We start from the raw sequence: 18,840 nt of genomic DNA on the forward strand, positions 1-18,840 counted from the left end.
TGCCGCGCTGATTGGCCAAGAGCACATTCGACACTGTGGAAGTTGGTCGTATTCAACAGTGTGAAGACAAGTGACGTGACGTGGATAACTATAGACACAGGACACAGACGTGTTGTAAAACTTCACGAACCGTAAGGAGAGCTGTGGCTGCGTCTGTGGATATGCAACATTATTAGCTTTAACGTCACTGTCCTCACATTTCCACTGACGATCCTGACGAAGGGAGTTTTTCACCTCTATTCTACGGCACGGTGCTTCCTAGGCTGGCTAGCTCATTAGCCCCCGGAACCCACCTCCGGTGAGGTGCACCGATGGCTCACTAAAGTCAACCTCATGCAGGTCAAACAGCGCACCGGTCCGAGGCTCAAACATGATAACGATCTGAAAAACTGGACAGACCGCCGCTTCAGTTTACTCAGCAGCAACCGCCGTGGTTAGCTCGCTAGCATTAGCTTGTCCACTAAGAATCAGCAAAGTGTCAAAATGGGCTCCCTGCTGCGAGGTGAGGAGATGTGCCTGGCCCAGCTGTTTCTTCAGTCCGGCTCCGCGTACGACTGCATCAGTGAACTGGGAGAGCTCGGCCTGGTGGAGTTCAGAGACGTAAGTCCCGGGATAGACTGTATCGCTGTCTGATATGGCCTCACACTCAATAACGTCTTATTATGGAAGTTACTGCTCAGTTTACTTGACACTAAACCACTCGACAAAGAGCAGGAATCTAATTTTACCTGTTGAGCGCAATGTCCTATTGTCAAACGCGTGTATATGTGACCGCACACACACATGAAAAGATTTAGAGAAGACTTTTAAAGGACTACAGCGTCACACCTCACTTGTAAAGACAAGAGAGTGGCTCATACAAGGTCACAAACATGTACCGGTGTGCATTTGTCATCTTTTAAAAGTGTGGGAAACACTGGCATAGGGCTGGTCCTAGCTGGCTGGTTTGTGCAGAATTTCCCTGTGGATTTTTGTTTCTATTGACACTGTTAATCATTGTGTTCTCTTTTACCTGTTCCAGCTCAATCCAACCGTTAACTCCTTCCAGCGAAAACATGTCAACGAGATCAAGAAATGTGAAGAAATGGAGAGGATTCTTGGTAAGACTATTTTGATCTTTAACAATCACTCGATTCACTGACTTATACTTGTAGTCGAGCAATGGACAGGATCAAAACATAGATGTCATTTTAGGCAAAGCAGGAATCCATGAAATCTCAGGAGGACTTCTAATTGAATTGAGAGCCAGTGACCCTACAGTCATGAGAAATGTCAGCTGGTTGTGTATTTAGTTAAATGAAATGTGATTCTTCACTAACTAAACCATTCTTATTGGATTAAGAGGAGAGTAATACACTGCCAGACTCCAATGCTGTTTAAAAGCAGGTAGTGTAGTGCTGTCTATATATATATATATTTTTTTTTTTTACAGGATACCTTCTGAGGGAAATAAAGAAAGCTGACATTTCACTTCCTGAACGAGACGTAAATCCAGTGGCTCCCTTACCAAAGCACGTCATGGCTATAATGGTTAGTTACTACTTCTGTATCGTTAATCTTTTTTTTTTTCTTTTTTTTTAAATACATTGATGAGAAAATCAGTTGGTCTTAAGTTACTGCCACTGAGTGTAAATTATTTAAATGTAGTACAAACTTCAATTTATCCTGGTTACTGTGTTGTTTTGTTCACAGGAGCAGCTACAGAGGCTAGAAGTGGAGCTAGGTGAAGTCACCAAGAATAAAGAGAAGCTGCAGAAGAATCTACTGGAGCTGAAAGAGTATACACATATGCTACGCATCACCCGCAACTTTGTGCAGAGACCCTCTGAGGTTAGTTTGTCCATTCATATATATATATATATGTATATACATGTGTTTTTATTCCATATGATTACAAGTTGTGCTCCCTGTGTCTGTGTGGGGTTTCTACGCGTTCTCCGATTTCCTCCCACAGTCCAAAACATGCAGATTTGGGGATTAGGCAAATTGGACACTCTGAAATTACTATAGGTGTGAGAGTGAATGTTTGTCTGTATTGGCATGTTTCCACCGGCTCTACTTGCCTCGGCACGACATGACACAGTTTAGGTTGCATCTCCACTACAAAAAAGTACCTACGTGTGCGGAGTCATCACTGCACGGTTGCGTGAAACTGCGGTAACAGTGTTTTTCACGCGACACACACACACACACACACACAACGAGTGACTAGTGACTTGTAAAACAGTTGTTTTCCGTGTAACTGAATCACTAGAATCAGTTAATTCAAAATATTTGTTCAGTACTCCCTCCATGACCGGAGCGCATACTCTGTCTGACACAGTCAACAGCGGCAGTCTGACACTGCCGCTGTAATACAGCGGCAGGGTCTGACCCGCTTTTTGCCCTACTGGGTTTGGCACCAGTGCCCTCCACAACCCTCATGTGGAGGATAAAGCAGTAGAAGATGGGTGGATGGATGATCACAATTTTAATGTATATATTTTTTTGTCTTGTCACTACATTTAGCGAGAGCCCCTACAAGTACAGTATGAGGAGTTTCCCTTCCTAGAAAAAGACTCAGTGATGGACTACAGCAGCATGCAGAGGCTTGGAGCCAAACTGGGGTAAGGAATGAAACGTTGTTCACCATTTATGCATGATGTTGACATTAGTGCTTCGACACAGAGTTCTGTTTTTTTTAGATTTGCCGGTGTATCAGCTTTCATAAATGCACAAGACTTAAAGAATTAAAGAAATATATCACATGATTTTTCAGCCACAATGGTACTGACGAAAAAGCAAATGAGTTACACAATTTCTGAGATGGATACTGTGTATTTAAATTGGCAGTGTGTCATTTTTAAATATATACAAATGGTTTGGTGTACTCAAACCATCGTCAGATGAGGCCACACAATGTTGATTAAGCCTGTCTGCTCCACACAACTCTGTGTTTTTCTCAGTGTAGCAGTGTTTAGATGCCTGGCAACAGTCCCACGCTGTGCATAGAAGGTGCATAATTTTATATCAAGACAGACGGAGACAACAGCAGCATTGTGCTAGTGAAGTGGAACGGCTGCAAACTGCTTGTATGTATGAATGAAAATAGAAAGAAATTCCCACAAAAAGTTTCACAAGTGAAACCCACTGCTTCAAAAATTCTCGGTTGTTCAGGAGTTCGCTTGCTCCACCCTGGCATTGCTGTTGTATACACACAAACGTCCTCAGTCAGGTCTGACCGATGCAGTGAAGTTATAAAGTTATGCACTGCAGCTTTAAAAAGTTTGAGATGCGTATCTAAGTCGTTCTTTAATTGTCTCCTCAATGGTTGTCTGTGTTGTATCAGTCTCCTATTACAAATCTTGTATTCAGTAGTAAACACACAGGCAATAATTACACAAGCTGCAATAAAATTGCATCTCTGGCCAACAAAATAATGCTCAGACAGTCGGTTGTTGTGGGAAAACTGTGTAGTCTGTATGTACACAGAAGGAGTTGAATGTGCGTTTTTGTTGATTGTGAATGAGACATAGACGAGGTCTCAAAGGGAAGACAGCTGAGCCCACAGCTGCATATTTCACTACAATATACAGAGAAGTATATCTCGGCCACAGCAGACGACTTGTGTAATGTTTAGCTGACAACACTGTGAAGCCAATGATTGTTTTTCTGTAAGAAAAGCTTTGTAGTTACTTATCACCGGAGTATTAACGTTCATCCTGGATGATCTGATTACATATTGTCAGGTGTATCAGTTTACACCTGGCACTAAAAGGTGTTTCCACTGTGAACACTCCAGATCAGATCTCCCCTCCTCACTCTACATGCAGTCAACATGTACAGCATTTTAGGGCTGCAACAACAACAACAATTATTATTATTAATTGAGTGCTAAATGAATTGTAATTTTGTTAATCGATGAATCAAATTGAGGGTTGTTTTTTTTTTTTTTAATAATTAAAACAAGCTTTCTGACGTGAATATTTCTTTGGTTTCTTTGCTCCATGTAACAAATAAATCATTAAAAAGTGAATCATTTTGGTTTGTGGACAAAACAAGACATTTGAGAACATCATCATTTCCAGGTTTGGTAAACACCAGTCAACATTTTACGGACCAAACAAGTACTCGATTAATCAAGAATATAATGAACAGATAAATTGATTATGAAAATAATCGTAAATTGCCGCCCTACAACATTTCTTAAAAAAATGTCAGCAATCGCCAGGATGTTGTGAATGGCTTTTTATGCATCACTGCATCATATTTACATATGGTTGCTGTTTTTCTTTTTTTATAATGTTATTTTCTATTAATATAAAGATGAACAAATACACCCTCAGTGTGCTCACTTCGAGAGGTTAGCTTGTGATCGAATCACTTGGCTCCTATATTAATGTTGTAAAAGTTTATGTTTCCTAGTAGCTCTGTATGTAATATGTTGGACTGATGGTGAATGTTCTGTTCATTCTCCTGCAGTTTCATCTCTGGGCTTATTCAGAGGACAAAGATCGAAGCCTTTGAGCGGATGCTTTGGCGAGTCTGTAAAGGCTACACTATCATCAGCTATGCCGAGGTGGAGGAGTATCTAGACGATCCTGACACGGTAGGTCTTTCCAAGATTGGTGTGTTTACGTCTACCCTCCATTATATACCGTAATATTATAACATCATTAACATTCAAATAAGACCACCTCTTTTTATGTGTGTTGCATTTTAGCAGTGTTTGTTAATGAGAAGTAGTGCAGATGCATTTTTTTTGACAATCCTGAAACCTTTACCAAATATGTTAGTCATGTGACAACAGTGAAGATCACACTGATGACATTGTTCAGATGTCTGTTCTCATACTCTTTGCTGAGAACTACGGTAATCCAGTTATCCATTTCCTCTGCGCAAGCCGAGAAGAGGCTCACTATGCAAACTGTTGACTGTTGGAATGTTAGGGCATGCGTTCACCAAAAAACTTTTATTTTATTTTATTTATTTTCTTCCTTTTTGATACATATAAATCTTCTTAAAATATAATATGTGCAATAACACCTATACTATCAGCAATTTTTCAATAAAATCAATTCATGCCTTTTCAGAAATCAAGCCTGTTGTCGACGATGCAACACTATTCCGCAAGTTTTTAAATGAAAAGCTGCACTTTACTGGTGTAATTGCAGTATTTCCTTTTTGAATGAAATCTATACACATTTTGAACAGGACATTCTGGATTGAAGTGACACCTTTTGTTTCCGTCATGGCACACGGGTGTTAACATTGATATACAACACACTTCTTTGTTTGTATGGTTTGTTTTCATGCAGGGTGAACCAACCAAAAGCATAGTGTTCCTGATCTCTTACTGGGGAGAACAAATTGGCCAAAAAGTGAAGAAGATCTGTGACTGGTAACTATTCTTTAACAAACATGAACTGGTTGTTTAGGGTCGCTTGTTCCTTTTGGTTTCTTTGTCCATTGACTCACTTCAGTAGTAATTGTAGTGAGGTGTGTGTGTGTGTGTAAATAACCTGCGATACATTTCCCTCTCCATAGCTACCACTGTCACTTGTATCCCTATCCCACCAACAACGATGAGCGCACTGATGTTGTCGAAGGCCTAGGAACTCGCATTCAGGACCTTCACACAGTATGTTTGATATTTAAACGACATTTAAAGTATGAATTTGTTTGGTCGATGAAGTATCGTTTAGTTTGTCATTCATTCAACATTTACTTTGTGTGTTTGCTTTCTGTTAAACAAAAACCTAGGACACTTTGGGACACAGTTGGAGCTACAGTATCAGTTTCTTCCCTGGGGGGTGGAATATTAGTATTAAAACCATATTTTCCAAAACAAACAAAAATGTTTGTTTTAATATATCTCATTACATTTGTTATTATGTTTTCCATTTAATCCAGTCTTATGATAAAAGTCAAAATTAAATGGCTGATATATTTTCTAAAAGCTTAACTTGGCTTCACAGAGAGGGAGGATTGTGTCTCGTGCACTGTACCATTTGGTAGCTTTAACCCACTATGACTTGCTCTCTGTAGCACATGATCAACGTGAGGTCTCAGCAGAATGTTTTTCTCTCTCTCTCTCTCTCTCTCTCTCTCTCTCTCTCTCTCTCTCTCTCTCTCTCTCTCTCTCTCTCTCTCTCTCTCTCTCTCTGAACTGACGTTTTGTAAACTTCTTGAACATCCTCAGCTTCTTGAGTATTTGCTTTAGTATGATGTATTTATCTCTTACTGTGTCTAGGTGCTTCATAGGACTGAGGACTACCTGAGACAGGTCCTGATTAAGGCCTCGGAGTCCGTGTACACCTGGGTCGTCCAAGTCAAGAAGATAAAAGCCATCTACTACATTCTGAACCAGTGCAGTTTTGATGTTACAAATAAGTGTCTGATTGCTGAGGTGTGGTGTCCTGTCGGTGACATTCCCACCCTGCGGAGGGCACTGGAGGAAGGATCGGTGAGGAAACTCTGTGTGGTCTTGGTTCATGTTTTGACATTGGCTGTTTTGCTGTTCTTCTCTATTTATGTTGATTTAAACTGGGCTGTAGCTTTTGAAACGTTTGTCCCGTCAAACCCCTGAGTGGCAGTTGTTTTAGCAGTAGAATTCACTTCTGACACTTGTCGTGGATGCTGCTTTTGTGTTTTTTTCAGTCATACTCCAACCTGTTGGAATGTCATTGGCGAGAGGAGATTCAAACACTGCTATAGTGAGAGATACAGATAGACTACAGACATTTGTTTATATTTAACAATGATGCACTTTGGGTTTAATGCAAAGCTGCTCAGCCACAAAGGCAACTTCTTTCACACTCTTTGCAGCACTGATCAAATGATTTGACAGTAAGGTGAATTTAATTTTTTGGACTTTGTTAACAGTTTAATCTGTCATTGATATTTCAGAGAAAAAGTGGATCGACGGTGCCGTCCTTCGTCAATCGTATCCCCACCGGCGACACTCCCCCAACCCTTATCAGGACCAACAAATTTACCTCTGGCTTCCAGAACATTGTGGATGCCTATGGTGTGGGCAGTTACAGGGAGGTCAACCCTGGTCAGTCTTTTTTTTTATGGCATTTTATCCTCTCTGTGTATATGTTCACCTATGTCTCACAAAGTTTAAAAGAATAATTGAATGTGCATGGGGCAAAATGAAATGCAGAGCCAGTAAGGCAAGGCACCTTTATTTATATAGCACATTGCAACTCATTGTGCTTTGCATAAAAACAATTTAAAAATGAAAATAAATGTGACTTTTGAACTCAGTCTCCAAATTATCATCTTTGTGGCCACAAATCTAGTAGTAGTTATGGTCTTGCTGGTTTTCTGTCTTGTATTATTGGGAGATTTTAATCTTGTAGCCTTTATATTTTGGTGTATGTGTTAGTCAGTGTCAGTATGTGTTATTATGTGTAACAAATAATAATACAGTTGTTGTTTTTGGTCTCCCACTCATGTTTAGCTCCTTTCACCGTCATCACTTTCCCATTCTTGTTCGCTGTGATGTTTGGGGACCTGGGTCATGGACTCATTATGGCTCTCTTTGCTTTCTGGATGGTGTTGCATGAGAAGAACCGCAAACTTAAGAACACCAGTAATGAGGTCAGTGAGTGTTTGAAATCCATTACAATCTCACCAAATCATATCAGACCAGTCAGTGATTAATATTTGTGTGTGTCTGCATGTATCTGTTATCTCTTTAGGACATTTTCTTACATAATTATTGACCATGCCAGGGATCAAAACCTGGTCCTAATGAGGCAAAACCTTATTTCTGAGGAACTGGTTAAGTTTAGGGCTAAAATTATTTGAATTATGGTGAGGTTAAAGTCAGGTGTGGGCATTAATTGGTTAGGGTTAAGGTTAGGGTAATGCAAGAGACCTTGAAAGGGTAGCTGTGCGAACCAGTGTGTGTTTGTGTGCAGATCTGGAACACGTTTTTCGAGGGCCGTTACATCATCCTGATGATGGGCCTGTTCTCCATCTACACTGGACTCATATACAATGACTGCTTCTCAAAGTCTCTGAACATCTTTGGGTCTGGATGGAGCGTGAATGCCATGTTCAAAGCAAACGTGTGGAAGTAAGTACTGTACCTCATGACGAGAATGCCTTTACACATCACTACCAACCAAGATGTGTTATTAAAAAACCGTTGTAGATAATTGAGGTATGTAAACATGCCATTATTTGTTCTTTGCAGGGATGGTGATCTCAGTGGAAATCGTTTTCTTACTCTGGATCCAAATGTAACAGGAGTTTTCAAGGGTCCATACCCTCTGGGAATCGACCCGGTGAGTTGGAGGCATTTAATGCTGTGTCACAGTTAATCTAGAAATCACATTGTAATGCGAAAGCTCTGCACAGACGACATTTTCAACATTTTCCTTTACCCTCTACCCCCATACTGCCTGAGAGCAGTCGTGTCTGGCTCCAAATCTATTGATACAGTAAATTGTCTCTGGTTTAATTTGTGTCTGGTTTAAATTCCTGGAATCTGACAATTGGAGTAAAAATAACACACGTTAATGGCTAAATCTAATTGAATCACATTGCTGGCTTATTTATTTATAGTTGGAGTTCATTGAGGTTTCCCCCATTTACAAGGATATTATGTGAGTTTATTTCCCTTTCACCAAATCTAAGCTAACCATTTTTATAACATGAATTATGTCACCTTTCTGTTGCAAAGATATGGAACTTGGCAACCAATCGCCTAACATTTCTGAACTCCTACAAGATGAAGATGTCTGTGATAGTGGGCGTTATTCACATGAGCTTCGGGGTCATCCTCAGCACTTACAATCACCTGTGAGTATCAGTGTGTTAGTTGTTTTACCAGCTTTTAATAACCTACCTTTACTAATCTCTCTCTAATTTATTCCTAAACAAACAGACACTTTAGGAAAAAGCACAACCTGTACTTGGTATTCCTCCCCGAGATCCTGTTCCTGCTGTGTTTGTTTGGCTATCTGGTGTTCATGATATTCTACAAGTGGCTGGTCTTCACAGCTAAGGACTCCCAACATGCTCCAAGCATCCTCATCCACTTCATCAACATGTTCCTCATGCAGGGTGATGCAGTGTTGCCCCTTTACCCAGGACAGGTGAGAAGCTAAATAAACCTCTTGCCAAAAAATGCAGAAATGGATGAAGTTGCTGCCACTTCAATGCAATAAATAACACATTAAACAAGAAAAGAAAAAATCTACCCGTCTGTGTGCATTCTCTCACTGAATGACGGGAGGTTCAAAGTCAACTGGACAAAGACTAGTTCAATCTTTGGCCCCAATATCTAAAAGCATTCGCTACATTCCAGAAAGTTGACACATTTTTATCTTTGTGTGACGCAGACACAATCAGAAAAACCGCCGCGTCTCATTTGTGTTACACATCTGATGTGCTCCAACATTAAAAATAATGTATTTATGCATGAAAAGACGCTGCATGTGAACTCTTGTCTCTATTCTGACTTCATTTGAGGATTTTTTTAAAGTTCAGTTCTCTTTCAGACAGACAACAGTGTTGTGTTGCTTCTTCCAGATCGGCCTGCAGGTGTTTCTGCTGGTGATTGCTGTTCTCTCAGTGCCTGTTCTACTGCTGGGCAAACCCATCTACCTTTATTGGCTGCACAATGGAAGCCAACAAATAAGAATAATGTACAGGGTGAGAATTTATCTCTGCGTCGCTGTGGATTTGCTCACAAATCTGAAAAATGTCTCCTTATAAACTTGTGCTGTCTTTTTATCGCTGTCTCAGGGATATGAGCGCGTGCGGCGGGACAGTGATGACGAACTCTTCCTGATGAGGACTCATGACATGGAGGAGGGCAGCGGTCACAGTGATCTCTCCACGAGTGCAGAACACCAGAAAGAGGAGGTCAGGGACTGCTCACAATAATTATACGAATATCCTTATAAGCAACTGTTGCTTTGCTATGTTCTGTTTTTCCACTGGATTCTTCCGAGTCATGCTAAGTTATGCGTTGTTTCTATAATAGTTTGACTTTGCAGATGAGTTCCTGCATCAGGCCATCCACACTATAGAGTATTGCCTTGGGTGTATTTCCAACACAGCCTCCTACCTGAGGCTCTGGGCTCTGAGTCTGGCACATGCACGTGAGTATTTGCACAACATCACACTTTCAAACCTGTCAGAGGCAAATGACTTCAGTGTTTGCAGGGAAAATATCTAATAGTGATTTTCCTGCCAGATATTGCAATAGGGAGTTATGATCAAATTGTATATAAGTCGTTGTTCAGTTCAGTAGTGTAATAGATTTAAACTTTTGATGTTTTTACCAGTTATTTGATTAATCCATTATTAATCTTCGACTATATTTACCAATAATTCAAACACATTTTTGCTTGATTTTTCAGCCTTTTAAATGTGAATGTTTTCTGTTTTCTTTGCTCCATATAAGATACAAGAAATCATTAAAATTGAATAATTTTTGTTTGTGGACAAAACAAAACATCTTCATTTCCAGGTTTAGTAAACACTTTTCAAAATGTTCTGACATTTTAGCACTGGATTAATTAAGAAAATAATTGACAGATTCATCGACTATGAAAATCATCGTCAGTTGCAGCCCTGATAAAAGATAAAACAATCAAAAATAGTGAAAATAAATACTATCTAATGGCGTAGTTTCAAAAATGATCATTTGCTCAGCCCTATGCAACCCACCCTAATTTCAATTTGTTGCATTGTTCCCTTGGTATGCGTGTGCGTGCACAAATTACCCTAACCATCACACCTCAGTGGCTAAACCTAACTGTAAAACTAGGACTTAACCAGATAAATGTCCCCACAAGGTAAATATTTCCTCACAAAAACAAGTTTGTATGTTTTTTGGACCTGGCACAGATATAAATTCAAGTACAAACACATGACTGCACAGAGCAGAGGAGACTGAGGTGTGTGTAGTTTAAATAAAAGCTGGTCAGTTTGTAAGCATTTCTTAAATCTTCAGAAAAGGAGCTCTTATGAAGACATCACAGTGTGTTTTAATGCAAATATCACTTTGATCAGTCTGAGCTGGCTCCTCCTCCTGACTTGGTTACACTAAAAGCAAAGCTATGTCATGTGACTTGGTTGATTATTGATATGTTTGTTACCACTTGGCATAAAAACATCAGTAAATGTACACCTGGATATTAAACATTAATTTAAATGTACAATATTGTCTTTGGCCACCATTAGATTTGTTGTTTTTGCAATGCTGTGGTGACCAGACAGTATCATTATTTCTCTATTTCTCACCTATTTCCAGAAAACACTGGAAAACACATATGTGGTTTTAAAATAACACATTTTTCAACGTGTCGAGTATTTGGTGTGACCTTACACTCTTACACTTGAACAACAGCATGACCCTGGCTCTCTTAAAACTGGAGTTGAACCCTAATTAATATTACTTGTAAAACCATGTGTTTGTCCTACTACTAATTCATGTAAAAAAATAAAAATATCTGCTGTGGAAAAACGTCCAAAATGCCAGGTTTATTCAAGATAAACCTGCATCATCATTACATACACATGTGGTATGAAGGTCTGTGGTTGTTTGTCCATGATGTTTGGAACAACCTACTTGTCGACTTCCTTCAAGAAGTGTGTGAAAACACATGTCGAAGAAGTGATGCTGGTTTCAGGGCAAGGGGTGGTCACACAACTTACTTAATTTTAGATTTTTCTTCTGTTAAAAAATAAACAATTACAATTTCTATCTGTAAAAGCATTCTTACTGTAGAGCGTCTTCCCCTCACACCTGTGTAAAACATTTGATTCTCAGAGCTGTCAGATGTGCTGTGGGCCATGGTGATACGAGTGGGACTTCGCATGGACAGCAGTCTGGGAGTTTTATTCCTGGTGCCAGTGTTTGGCCTGTTTGCAGTTCTCACCGTGTCCATCCTCCTGGTCATGGAAGGTCTGTCTGCCTTCCTCCATGCACTCCGACTACACTGGTAAGATCACGGTACCTTCTGAAGTAACCACTGTCACTGTGACAGATTATTTCAGTTTCAGATTAACTGCTGTTGTCTTTTCTTCCTCAGGGTGGAGTTTCAGAATAAGTTTTACAGTGGGCTTGGAGTCAAGTTTTGCCCCTTTTCCTTCTCTCTGCTGCCCTCCAGCTTTGAGCATGACGGCTTACTATGAAAGGACTTTCTTGTTATACTGTAGCAAAAAAAAAAAACAAGGCCATGGCAGAACTCCAGACATGTCGGGAAGTGATTTTGACCTTTTCTCTTTTCTTTTTTTGAATAATTTCAATGAAATAATGAGCCTCACAAACTTCCAGAAACAGACGGTGCAGAATGTACTTTGAAGAAATGACTGTTTTGCTTCACTTCTGAATATGTTGTGAGGTTGAAGTGCAATGAAATACAACTTGTATTCTAAAAAAAAAAAGAGATCACTTTTCTTTAGAGCCACCAGTTTTTTTTAGTTGATGACCAACACAAGTATAAGATAAGTTAGATTAATAAGTAAATAGTTGACCTCGAGATTTGCCTTTACAGACAACACTAAATAGTTCAATCAGTTATGGTGATTTTTTTTTCTTTTCTTGGGATTTGCTGGTTAAGATAAAAGAACATTTATCTTTATCGTCTTTATTAATGCTGGTATTCCTTTGGTTCTAGTTTAGTTTGGTCTGGATTCCATACACTGGTTAGTGAGCCACTTTACAATCGCATCACGTTCTCATTCATCTCGTTGCTGCACTGATTGCCTTATCAAAGTACAACCAAATGACAGCATATACTGTATCAGTCTTCAGTTTCCTCTTGTATTCTTTCTTACTTTGTGGTACCGAAACGCTGCAAAGGATCTTTGGACTTTTCTGTTTTTGAAAAGTGCTTGGGGCGGGTGTATGTGACTTAGATGTATATACTTTTTTCCAGAAGATTTGTTTTTAATTTATTGTATTTTTAAATGTATCAGAATTAAAGATGAATATTAATGGAACGTGATTTTTTACTTTAATGCATTCACAGTGTTGCCTATGCGTCCACTTACTGTACATTTTTCACATTCCAGTCATGGGAAGACTTTAGTGGATCTCAGCTCTTGGTTGTCTTGAGCTCCTTACTTTGAAGGATTTTTTGTTTAATTTAACACGGTTGGTCATTGATTATTAGAGTAACATTGTGTTTTCTAGTTTTGTACATTTCCCAGTATTGTATGGTTAGTATTAGACAATAAGAGACATTATTGTCGTTGTTGTGCATTATTGACCTGTCAGCACTTTTTGTCCAGTGGCAACAGTTTTTATGGTGAGAAACTGCCACATGTCTGAGAGTCTCCACCTTGTGTATCAACTTTTAAATGTTAAAGCTCAATTTTACAAGTGGCCGTTGCTGTTTTATTGCTCCAAGTAATGTTTGCCTTAATGAACGGTGACATTTTATAGGGTGGTTGAGTGGGTATTCCTGATTTCCTCTAATGTAGTCCTAATCTTTGAACTAAAACTCTGTTTTTCAAACACTCCATTTGATGGCAAAATCATATCTTCATCATTTTGTTGATAATAAATTGTTTTTGCTTGGGGTTTTTGATGAATGTGTCTTATTGTAAATGGATCAAAACTCAAGTTTCAGTAAGCTGGGCAGCCCATGGCCAAGAGGAAAGAAAATGGGCTTTTATAGAAGGTCCAAATCCCTGGATGGGTCAAGGACTAGTGTGCCCCTGACCAAAGCATCCAGTCTTCATTGCTCCCCAGGTGCAGCCCACTGCTCCTGCGCTTGACTTGTGTGTTCACTACTGGTGTGTGATAAGGATGGTGCAAAATAACTAATTCTGCATGTAAGTCAACATTTTTATCCGTTTCCTAGCAGCATTTTTAGATTTGAATTGCAGCATCCAGACACAGCATGGATACATTTACTCTTAAGACAAACAAATGTATAGTCTTTATTGTGGGGATGTGCCCATTGTCATTTTTAAATATGTAGCAGTCTTAAATTTGACTTTCTGTTACAGAGGAAATGTAAACAAAGCAGGTACAATCTATGGATACAACATGCTACGCCACCTCTAACAGAGCTGTGTTCAGTGAGTTGAGAGAAATGTACACATTTAAGGTTATAAAGTGCACTTGTATATGTGGAATAACTGTATAATAGAAACTGCTTTCATAGCATCTTTGGTCGTGTTTACAGTATTCTCTTCCGATGTTTAGTTTTGTTTGTAATGATTGATCATTGATCGGTTAGTGGAGCCACTGCCTTGATATGTGTTAGCATTAGTGGGGAAGCTTAGCTAGAAATTCCACTGCAATTGGTCCATTTTGTAATAAAAGTTGCATTTTGGTAGAGTTATAGTCAAAAAAAGGATTTGGATAAGTTGAGGCATGATGAATTTTCAATATGGTGCCCATGGCAGCAACTGTATTCAAATGAATGTTTCTGATCAAGGACAGATATTTACTGATATTGAAGACTTGATCAGCTTGATTTTTGTCTACTGTAACACAAGAAGTGGTTATGGCTCAAACTGGGGGTTTTATAGTTTAGAAATTTTAATATGAACCAAATATTAAGCCTGAAATTGGTAGTTTGACCAAAAGTTGCTACTTGCTTTTTCAAGTGTACAAGTCTCAGAATTGAGCTTCAGATCAATGTTTAAAAGAACAATTTACAATTTACTCTCTGTTTTCCGCAAAACTAACTTGAGTTGAGTTTCAGAAAACTGCTTATAATCACAGCAGTAAGAGAACTGTGTGAAATGTAGTTTGATATAAAATGGAAACATGGAATTTTGTTTTACAAGCCTAAAGTGAACTGAGTTTCAGATCTTTTTATTACTACAATTTATGCAATTTTTTGAAACGCGAACTGGAACCTTAATGTTTTTAATCACAATATTCACAGTGCTATTTACTTTACAACTTTCACTATGTTTTCTACAAACTTGAAGTTAGTTTCTAATCAGAATTTTAAACATTTTACATAATAATAATAAAATGTGTCCAAATAGTTCTCTTGAGTTTTACAGTTTCTTCAGGCAGCAGCTGCCTTCCAGTCATTTCTCTGGGGACCAAACTCCCACGCGTCATGGTTGCCAAAGCAACAAGCGACCGCCACAACACCGTTCTCGTGGTGTTCGTGAATCCAATGACAAGTTACTTAGTTTTGACTAAAAGTTTGAAATGGCCACATGTTGAACAGAACATTGGTGAATGTCTGATTCTCCGTGTAATTTCGGGGTCAAATTAACATCGAAACAAAATGGTTCACGACGATTTGAGAGTGGAGTGGGTTCGACAGAGAGTTTGTGCCGGCTTCAATTTGAACGACGAATGCTTCGACGAACTTCTGAGTCGTGAAGATGGAGAAGAAGAGCAGAAAATAATTCGCTTTTTGAACGTTGTGTCTGAGGAGGAGTCGCCATCGTGTATCCTGTTTTTCAAAGCCATTCGAGAGGAGGAAATTGAAGTGGAAATACCTGTCGGTGAGTTGACTTAATTGAATGAATGGTAATGAGTGGATATGAAAATCTCTTGTCACAAATATCCTGAATAAAATATGTGCCATTTTTGTCTGAAAGCTTACGGAAACAGATGAGCTAATTGTTGTACTGTTACATAAACCTCACCAATAAAAGTCACAAAACATTATTATAAAATGTTACCAACATTACAAAAACATAACGCTACCAAATTCGTTAAAAAAAAACTTAAAATTACAAAAACAAGCAAAGTAAAAATGTTAACCCACAATAATGCTAACCCTAACCAAAGTAATGGCACATACACTACAAAACATGACCAAAAAAGAAACTAAGGAACGTTACAAAAAGGTGCAAAACATACAACTAAACATGAACATTACAAAATAACATCCAAAAATCTTTCTAAATGTTCTAAAAATCATGATACACATCTGCCAATGTGGTAAGCTAATTTTGCTAGGCATGAATACTTGAAATAAACTTGTAAATCTGCAGCCACTTTCAGACTGTAATCTATAACGAAAACGAGCCAAATACTAGACAACTGTTTAAACTTTCTTAAATTGGACATTTCTTACATAACAGGATTTATTTGCCTGTGAAGTAAGTTAAAATGAGTGTTCCATTTTGTGATTAAGTTGACTTGTGTTTTGCACACACACCAGTTTTAGCTCAGTAACAAAAGCTCAAACTAAACTGTGATAGCTGATTAAGACGAGTTAGACAGTTTATTTCAAATTTCTAAAAATCAGACTGTGTAGACAGCATTTTCACTTCACTCACATGAAATACTAACTACTTTTGGAAGGTCATCACATCCCTATTTTAGGAGTAATGATAGTTGTGGTCCATGCAGCTAGGAGCATACAGCGGTTGGTATCTCAGATATGACGTATTGTAGCTCAGGGATTTTTAGTTGTCGCAAAATTCTCTGTTCAAGAAAAAGTTAATTACAAATCACAAATGTCATGATTCAAAAAACATACTCATAGTTTTAGGCTTTCATCCTGAATTTTGAACATTTGTTTCCTGCTTCTAAGTGAAATGTTTATCACCACAGAAAGGACGGAAGATGGAGACTCATCAGATCCTGAAAATAACACCTGGATCCAAAGTGGAGCAGAGATAACTTCAGTCACAGAGGAGACGGATGAAGGACGTCCCAGCCATGTGAGACGGAACTTTGCTTTTTACCGTCTGTCACACTGTGTTTGTGTTTGAATTCTTTGTCATTGTAATTAGCAGAAGAGAGAAAGATGATATCATTCTATGTTTACGTTTTCAGAGGATTGAGGTCCAGGTTGTCTATCACATTGAGCTTCATGTCGCAGTAAACAGTTACCCAGAGAGATTTCTGAAATCCACTGTCTTCTACTTCATCAGGAACATAAACGGTGAGGAAGAATCACAACAGTAAAACTTCTCATTCAGTGTCTACAAGGATTAACCAAGAGATTATGATTTGTGTTTTAATCAGAGACCATTGTTGAACCACTGGACATGACTGAGGCAAACATCTTGATGCCCAGGCTGTTTGACATTGGCATGCACAGTGGACACCCGCTGTTTGTGCTGCAGAGCAAACTTGCAAATGTAAAACAAAAACCCTCCAGTATTAATCACTTGAACTGTGAATGATAAGAACATGAGAATAAGAATAGATTTGTTTGTTTTTTTATCCAGGTCTATATACCCTTGTTAACTGTGCACCAGATGAAGATAACAGGTGCAGGTTATCAAAGTGAGTCAGTGTCCTCTCAGGAGAGCACTGGAGGACATGGAGACGAGAGTTCAGCGAAGTCAAGCCGTGGAGTCCCAATGCGTGATGAGCTGCTCAACAGGACACACAAGTTCTTGGGTCTGATCAACACGTCTCTGCAGCACCTACAGATACAAGGTTTGGTTTTATTTTAAATACAAACTCATGCCATGCTCATGCAAAGCAGTTGTTTTCAGTGTACCGATTAGGTCAGTACTTCCTGCATGACCAGAGCACAGACTCCGTCTGACACAGTCACTGAAGCTGAAATACGTCTGAACGGGTTGTGATTCGACTCTGACTTTCAGCAGTCCTGTCACTAAATACAACAGACTAACTTGCTTTAACTGATCTAAAGTTTGGAATTTCTACATTTGATTCTTGTGTCGGACGTCGCACTCATGACTCTTCCAGTGATGACAATCAGTGTACCAGGTACCATGCACTATTGCTAATGGAAAAACAAGTCCAGCCGAGCCATGCTATAGTGGAAAAGCCACATAAGAAGCGCCCAAGAAAAGTTTGAGAAGTGAATTCTACTGCTCAGAAAAATCTGTTGTTTTCTGGGATGGGATCTTGCTCCCACCCCTGCAATCCTGGTGTAAACAACAAACGCTCCATTATTTCAATACAAAATGGAAAAAAGCAGTAAAATTTACACTTTAATGTACACGGAGCTTGTTAATTTTCAGTTTACTAATTAATGAATGGATATTTTATTTGAGCCTAACCGTACTGCATTTGTTTATTTTTAATACAGACACTGTATAATCTCAGTGCCGCCTCAAGATGTGTGTTATGTGTTAAAATCTATGACAAAATGAACAATACAGATAAAGTAATCATAATTATAAACAATCTAAAGGCCTGTCTCTCTCTGTCACAGATGAGTTTACTCTTCACATCCCTGAGCTTGACCTGAAGCCAGACGTGGATGTGCTCCTCTCTAATCCAGAGATGTTAGAGATGTTGGAGCAGTGTGTGATGAACTGGCAGACTCAGATTACAATTTTTATGGAGGAGCAGCAAAACAAAAAGCCCCAGGTTCGTACATTTCAACAAAGCTAGTTTTGGACGCAGCGGAAAAACTTCCATTTCAGATGAATGGCGCGAGGTCAAGCCAAGCGACATGTAATATCACTCCTGAGATGTCTCAACTATTATCAACAGGATTAAATGCCAGAGCAACAGATAACATGCACTGTTATATCCATTGTTCAATTTTGAAACATTCACTTTCCATTTTCCTCCAGGCACCCAGCCCTATGGCTGAGATCGCTTTTTGGCAGGAGCGTGCGTCCATCCTGAGCGCTCTGAGTGAGCAGCTCAAGCAGCCACCGGTGAAGAAAATCTTGGAGGTGATGACCAAAGCAGATGCCGGCATTGTTCAGACCCTGGAGGGAACTGTTGCTGAACTTAATAAATACTGTGTTGAGTCGGACGATAATTTACGTTTCCTCAGCACACTGGAAAGACACTTCATGGTGAGCTGTAGCTGTAGCTGAACATTCTTCACTTTGACTTATTCTCTTCTGCACATGCCAACAGTGCAACCACTGAGCGTTATTGGACTCTTCGTAAATTTTTTCCTAAAATTGTTTTAATCAATATCAGACTCTTAATGTCACTGTTGTTTGTTGCAG

The 18,840-nt window shown here is 39.1% G+C and overlaps 2 protein-coding genes across 3 annotated transcripts in view; both read left to right on the forward strand.

Annotated features, from left to right (window-relative positions):
- Positions 1–26: 26 nt before the first annotated feature.
- atp6v0a2b (ATPase H+ transporting V0 subunit a2b) lies at positions 27–13,536 on the forward strand. The gene is made up of 20 exons (XM_044026559.1): positions 27–600; positions 1,022–1,100; positions 1,433–1,530; positions 1,693–1,830; positions 2,509–2,606; positions 4,462–4,588; positions 5,298–5,380; positions 5,527–5,620; positions 6,233–6,445; positions 6,889–7,039; positions 7,448–7,587; positions 7,911–8,068; positions 8,189–8,279; positions 8,678–8,796; positions 8,882–9,092; positions 9,529–9,651; positions 9,745–9,864; positions 9,986–10,103; positions 11,780–11,951; positions 12,042–13,536. The coding sequence occupies exons 1-20, from the start codon at positions 484–486 to the stop codon at positions 12,142–12,144; spliced, it is 2,553 nt and encodes an 850-aa protein (XP_043882494.1). The 5' UTR covers positions 27–483; the 3' UTR covers positions 12,145–13,536.
- A 1,537-nt stretch (positions 13,537–15,073) lies between these two features.
- The window catches only part of dnah10 (dynein axonemal heavy chain 10), a 30,209-nt gene continuing 26,442 nt past the window's right edge, over positions 15,074–18,840 (forward strand). For both annotated transcript variants that reach the window (XM_044026786.1, XM_044026785.1), the window contains exons 1-7: positions 15,074–15,438; positions 16,499–16,608; positions 16,724–16,832; positions 16,916–17,031; positions 17,122–17,335; positions 18,084–18,241; positions 18,451–18,681. In XM_044026786.1, coding sequence (XP_043882721.1) covers positions 15,216–15,438; positions 16,499–16,608; positions 16,724–16,832; positions 16,916–17,031; positions 17,122–17,335; positions 18,084–18,241; positions 18,451–18,681 — 1,161 coding nt within the window. In that variant the 5' untranslated portion in view covers positions 15,074–15,215. The remainder of the gene's footprint in view (positions 15,439–16,498; positions 16,609–16,723; positions 16,833–16,915; positions 17,032–17,121; positions 17,336–18,083; positions 18,242–18,450; positions 18,682–18,840) is intronic.

The sequence above is a fragment of the Solea senegalensis genome, linkage group LG5, assembly GCF_019176455.1.
Source record: "Solea senegalensis isolate Sse05_10M linkage group LG5, IFAPA_SoseM_1, whole genome shotgun sequence".
NCBI classification, from domain to species: Eukaryota; Metazoa; Chordata; class Actinopteri; order Pleuronectiformes; family Soleidae; genus Solea; species Solea senegalensis.

Excerpts from the sequence above, each read along its gene's own strand:
- atp6v0a2b (XM_044026559.1), top strand. The coding sequence starts at position 484 with ATGGGCTCCCTGCTGCGAGGTGAGGAGATGTGCCTGGCCCAGCTGTTT. Across the intron at positions 1,531-1,692 it reads AGCACGTCATGGCTATAATG|GAGCAGCTACAGAGGCTAGA; the intron begins GTTAGTTACTAC and ends TTTTGTTCACAG. Across the intron at positions 8,069-8,188 it reads TTCAAAGCAAACGTGTGGAA|GGATGGTGATCTCAGTGGAA; the intron begins GTAAGTACTGTA and ends TGTTCTTTGCAG.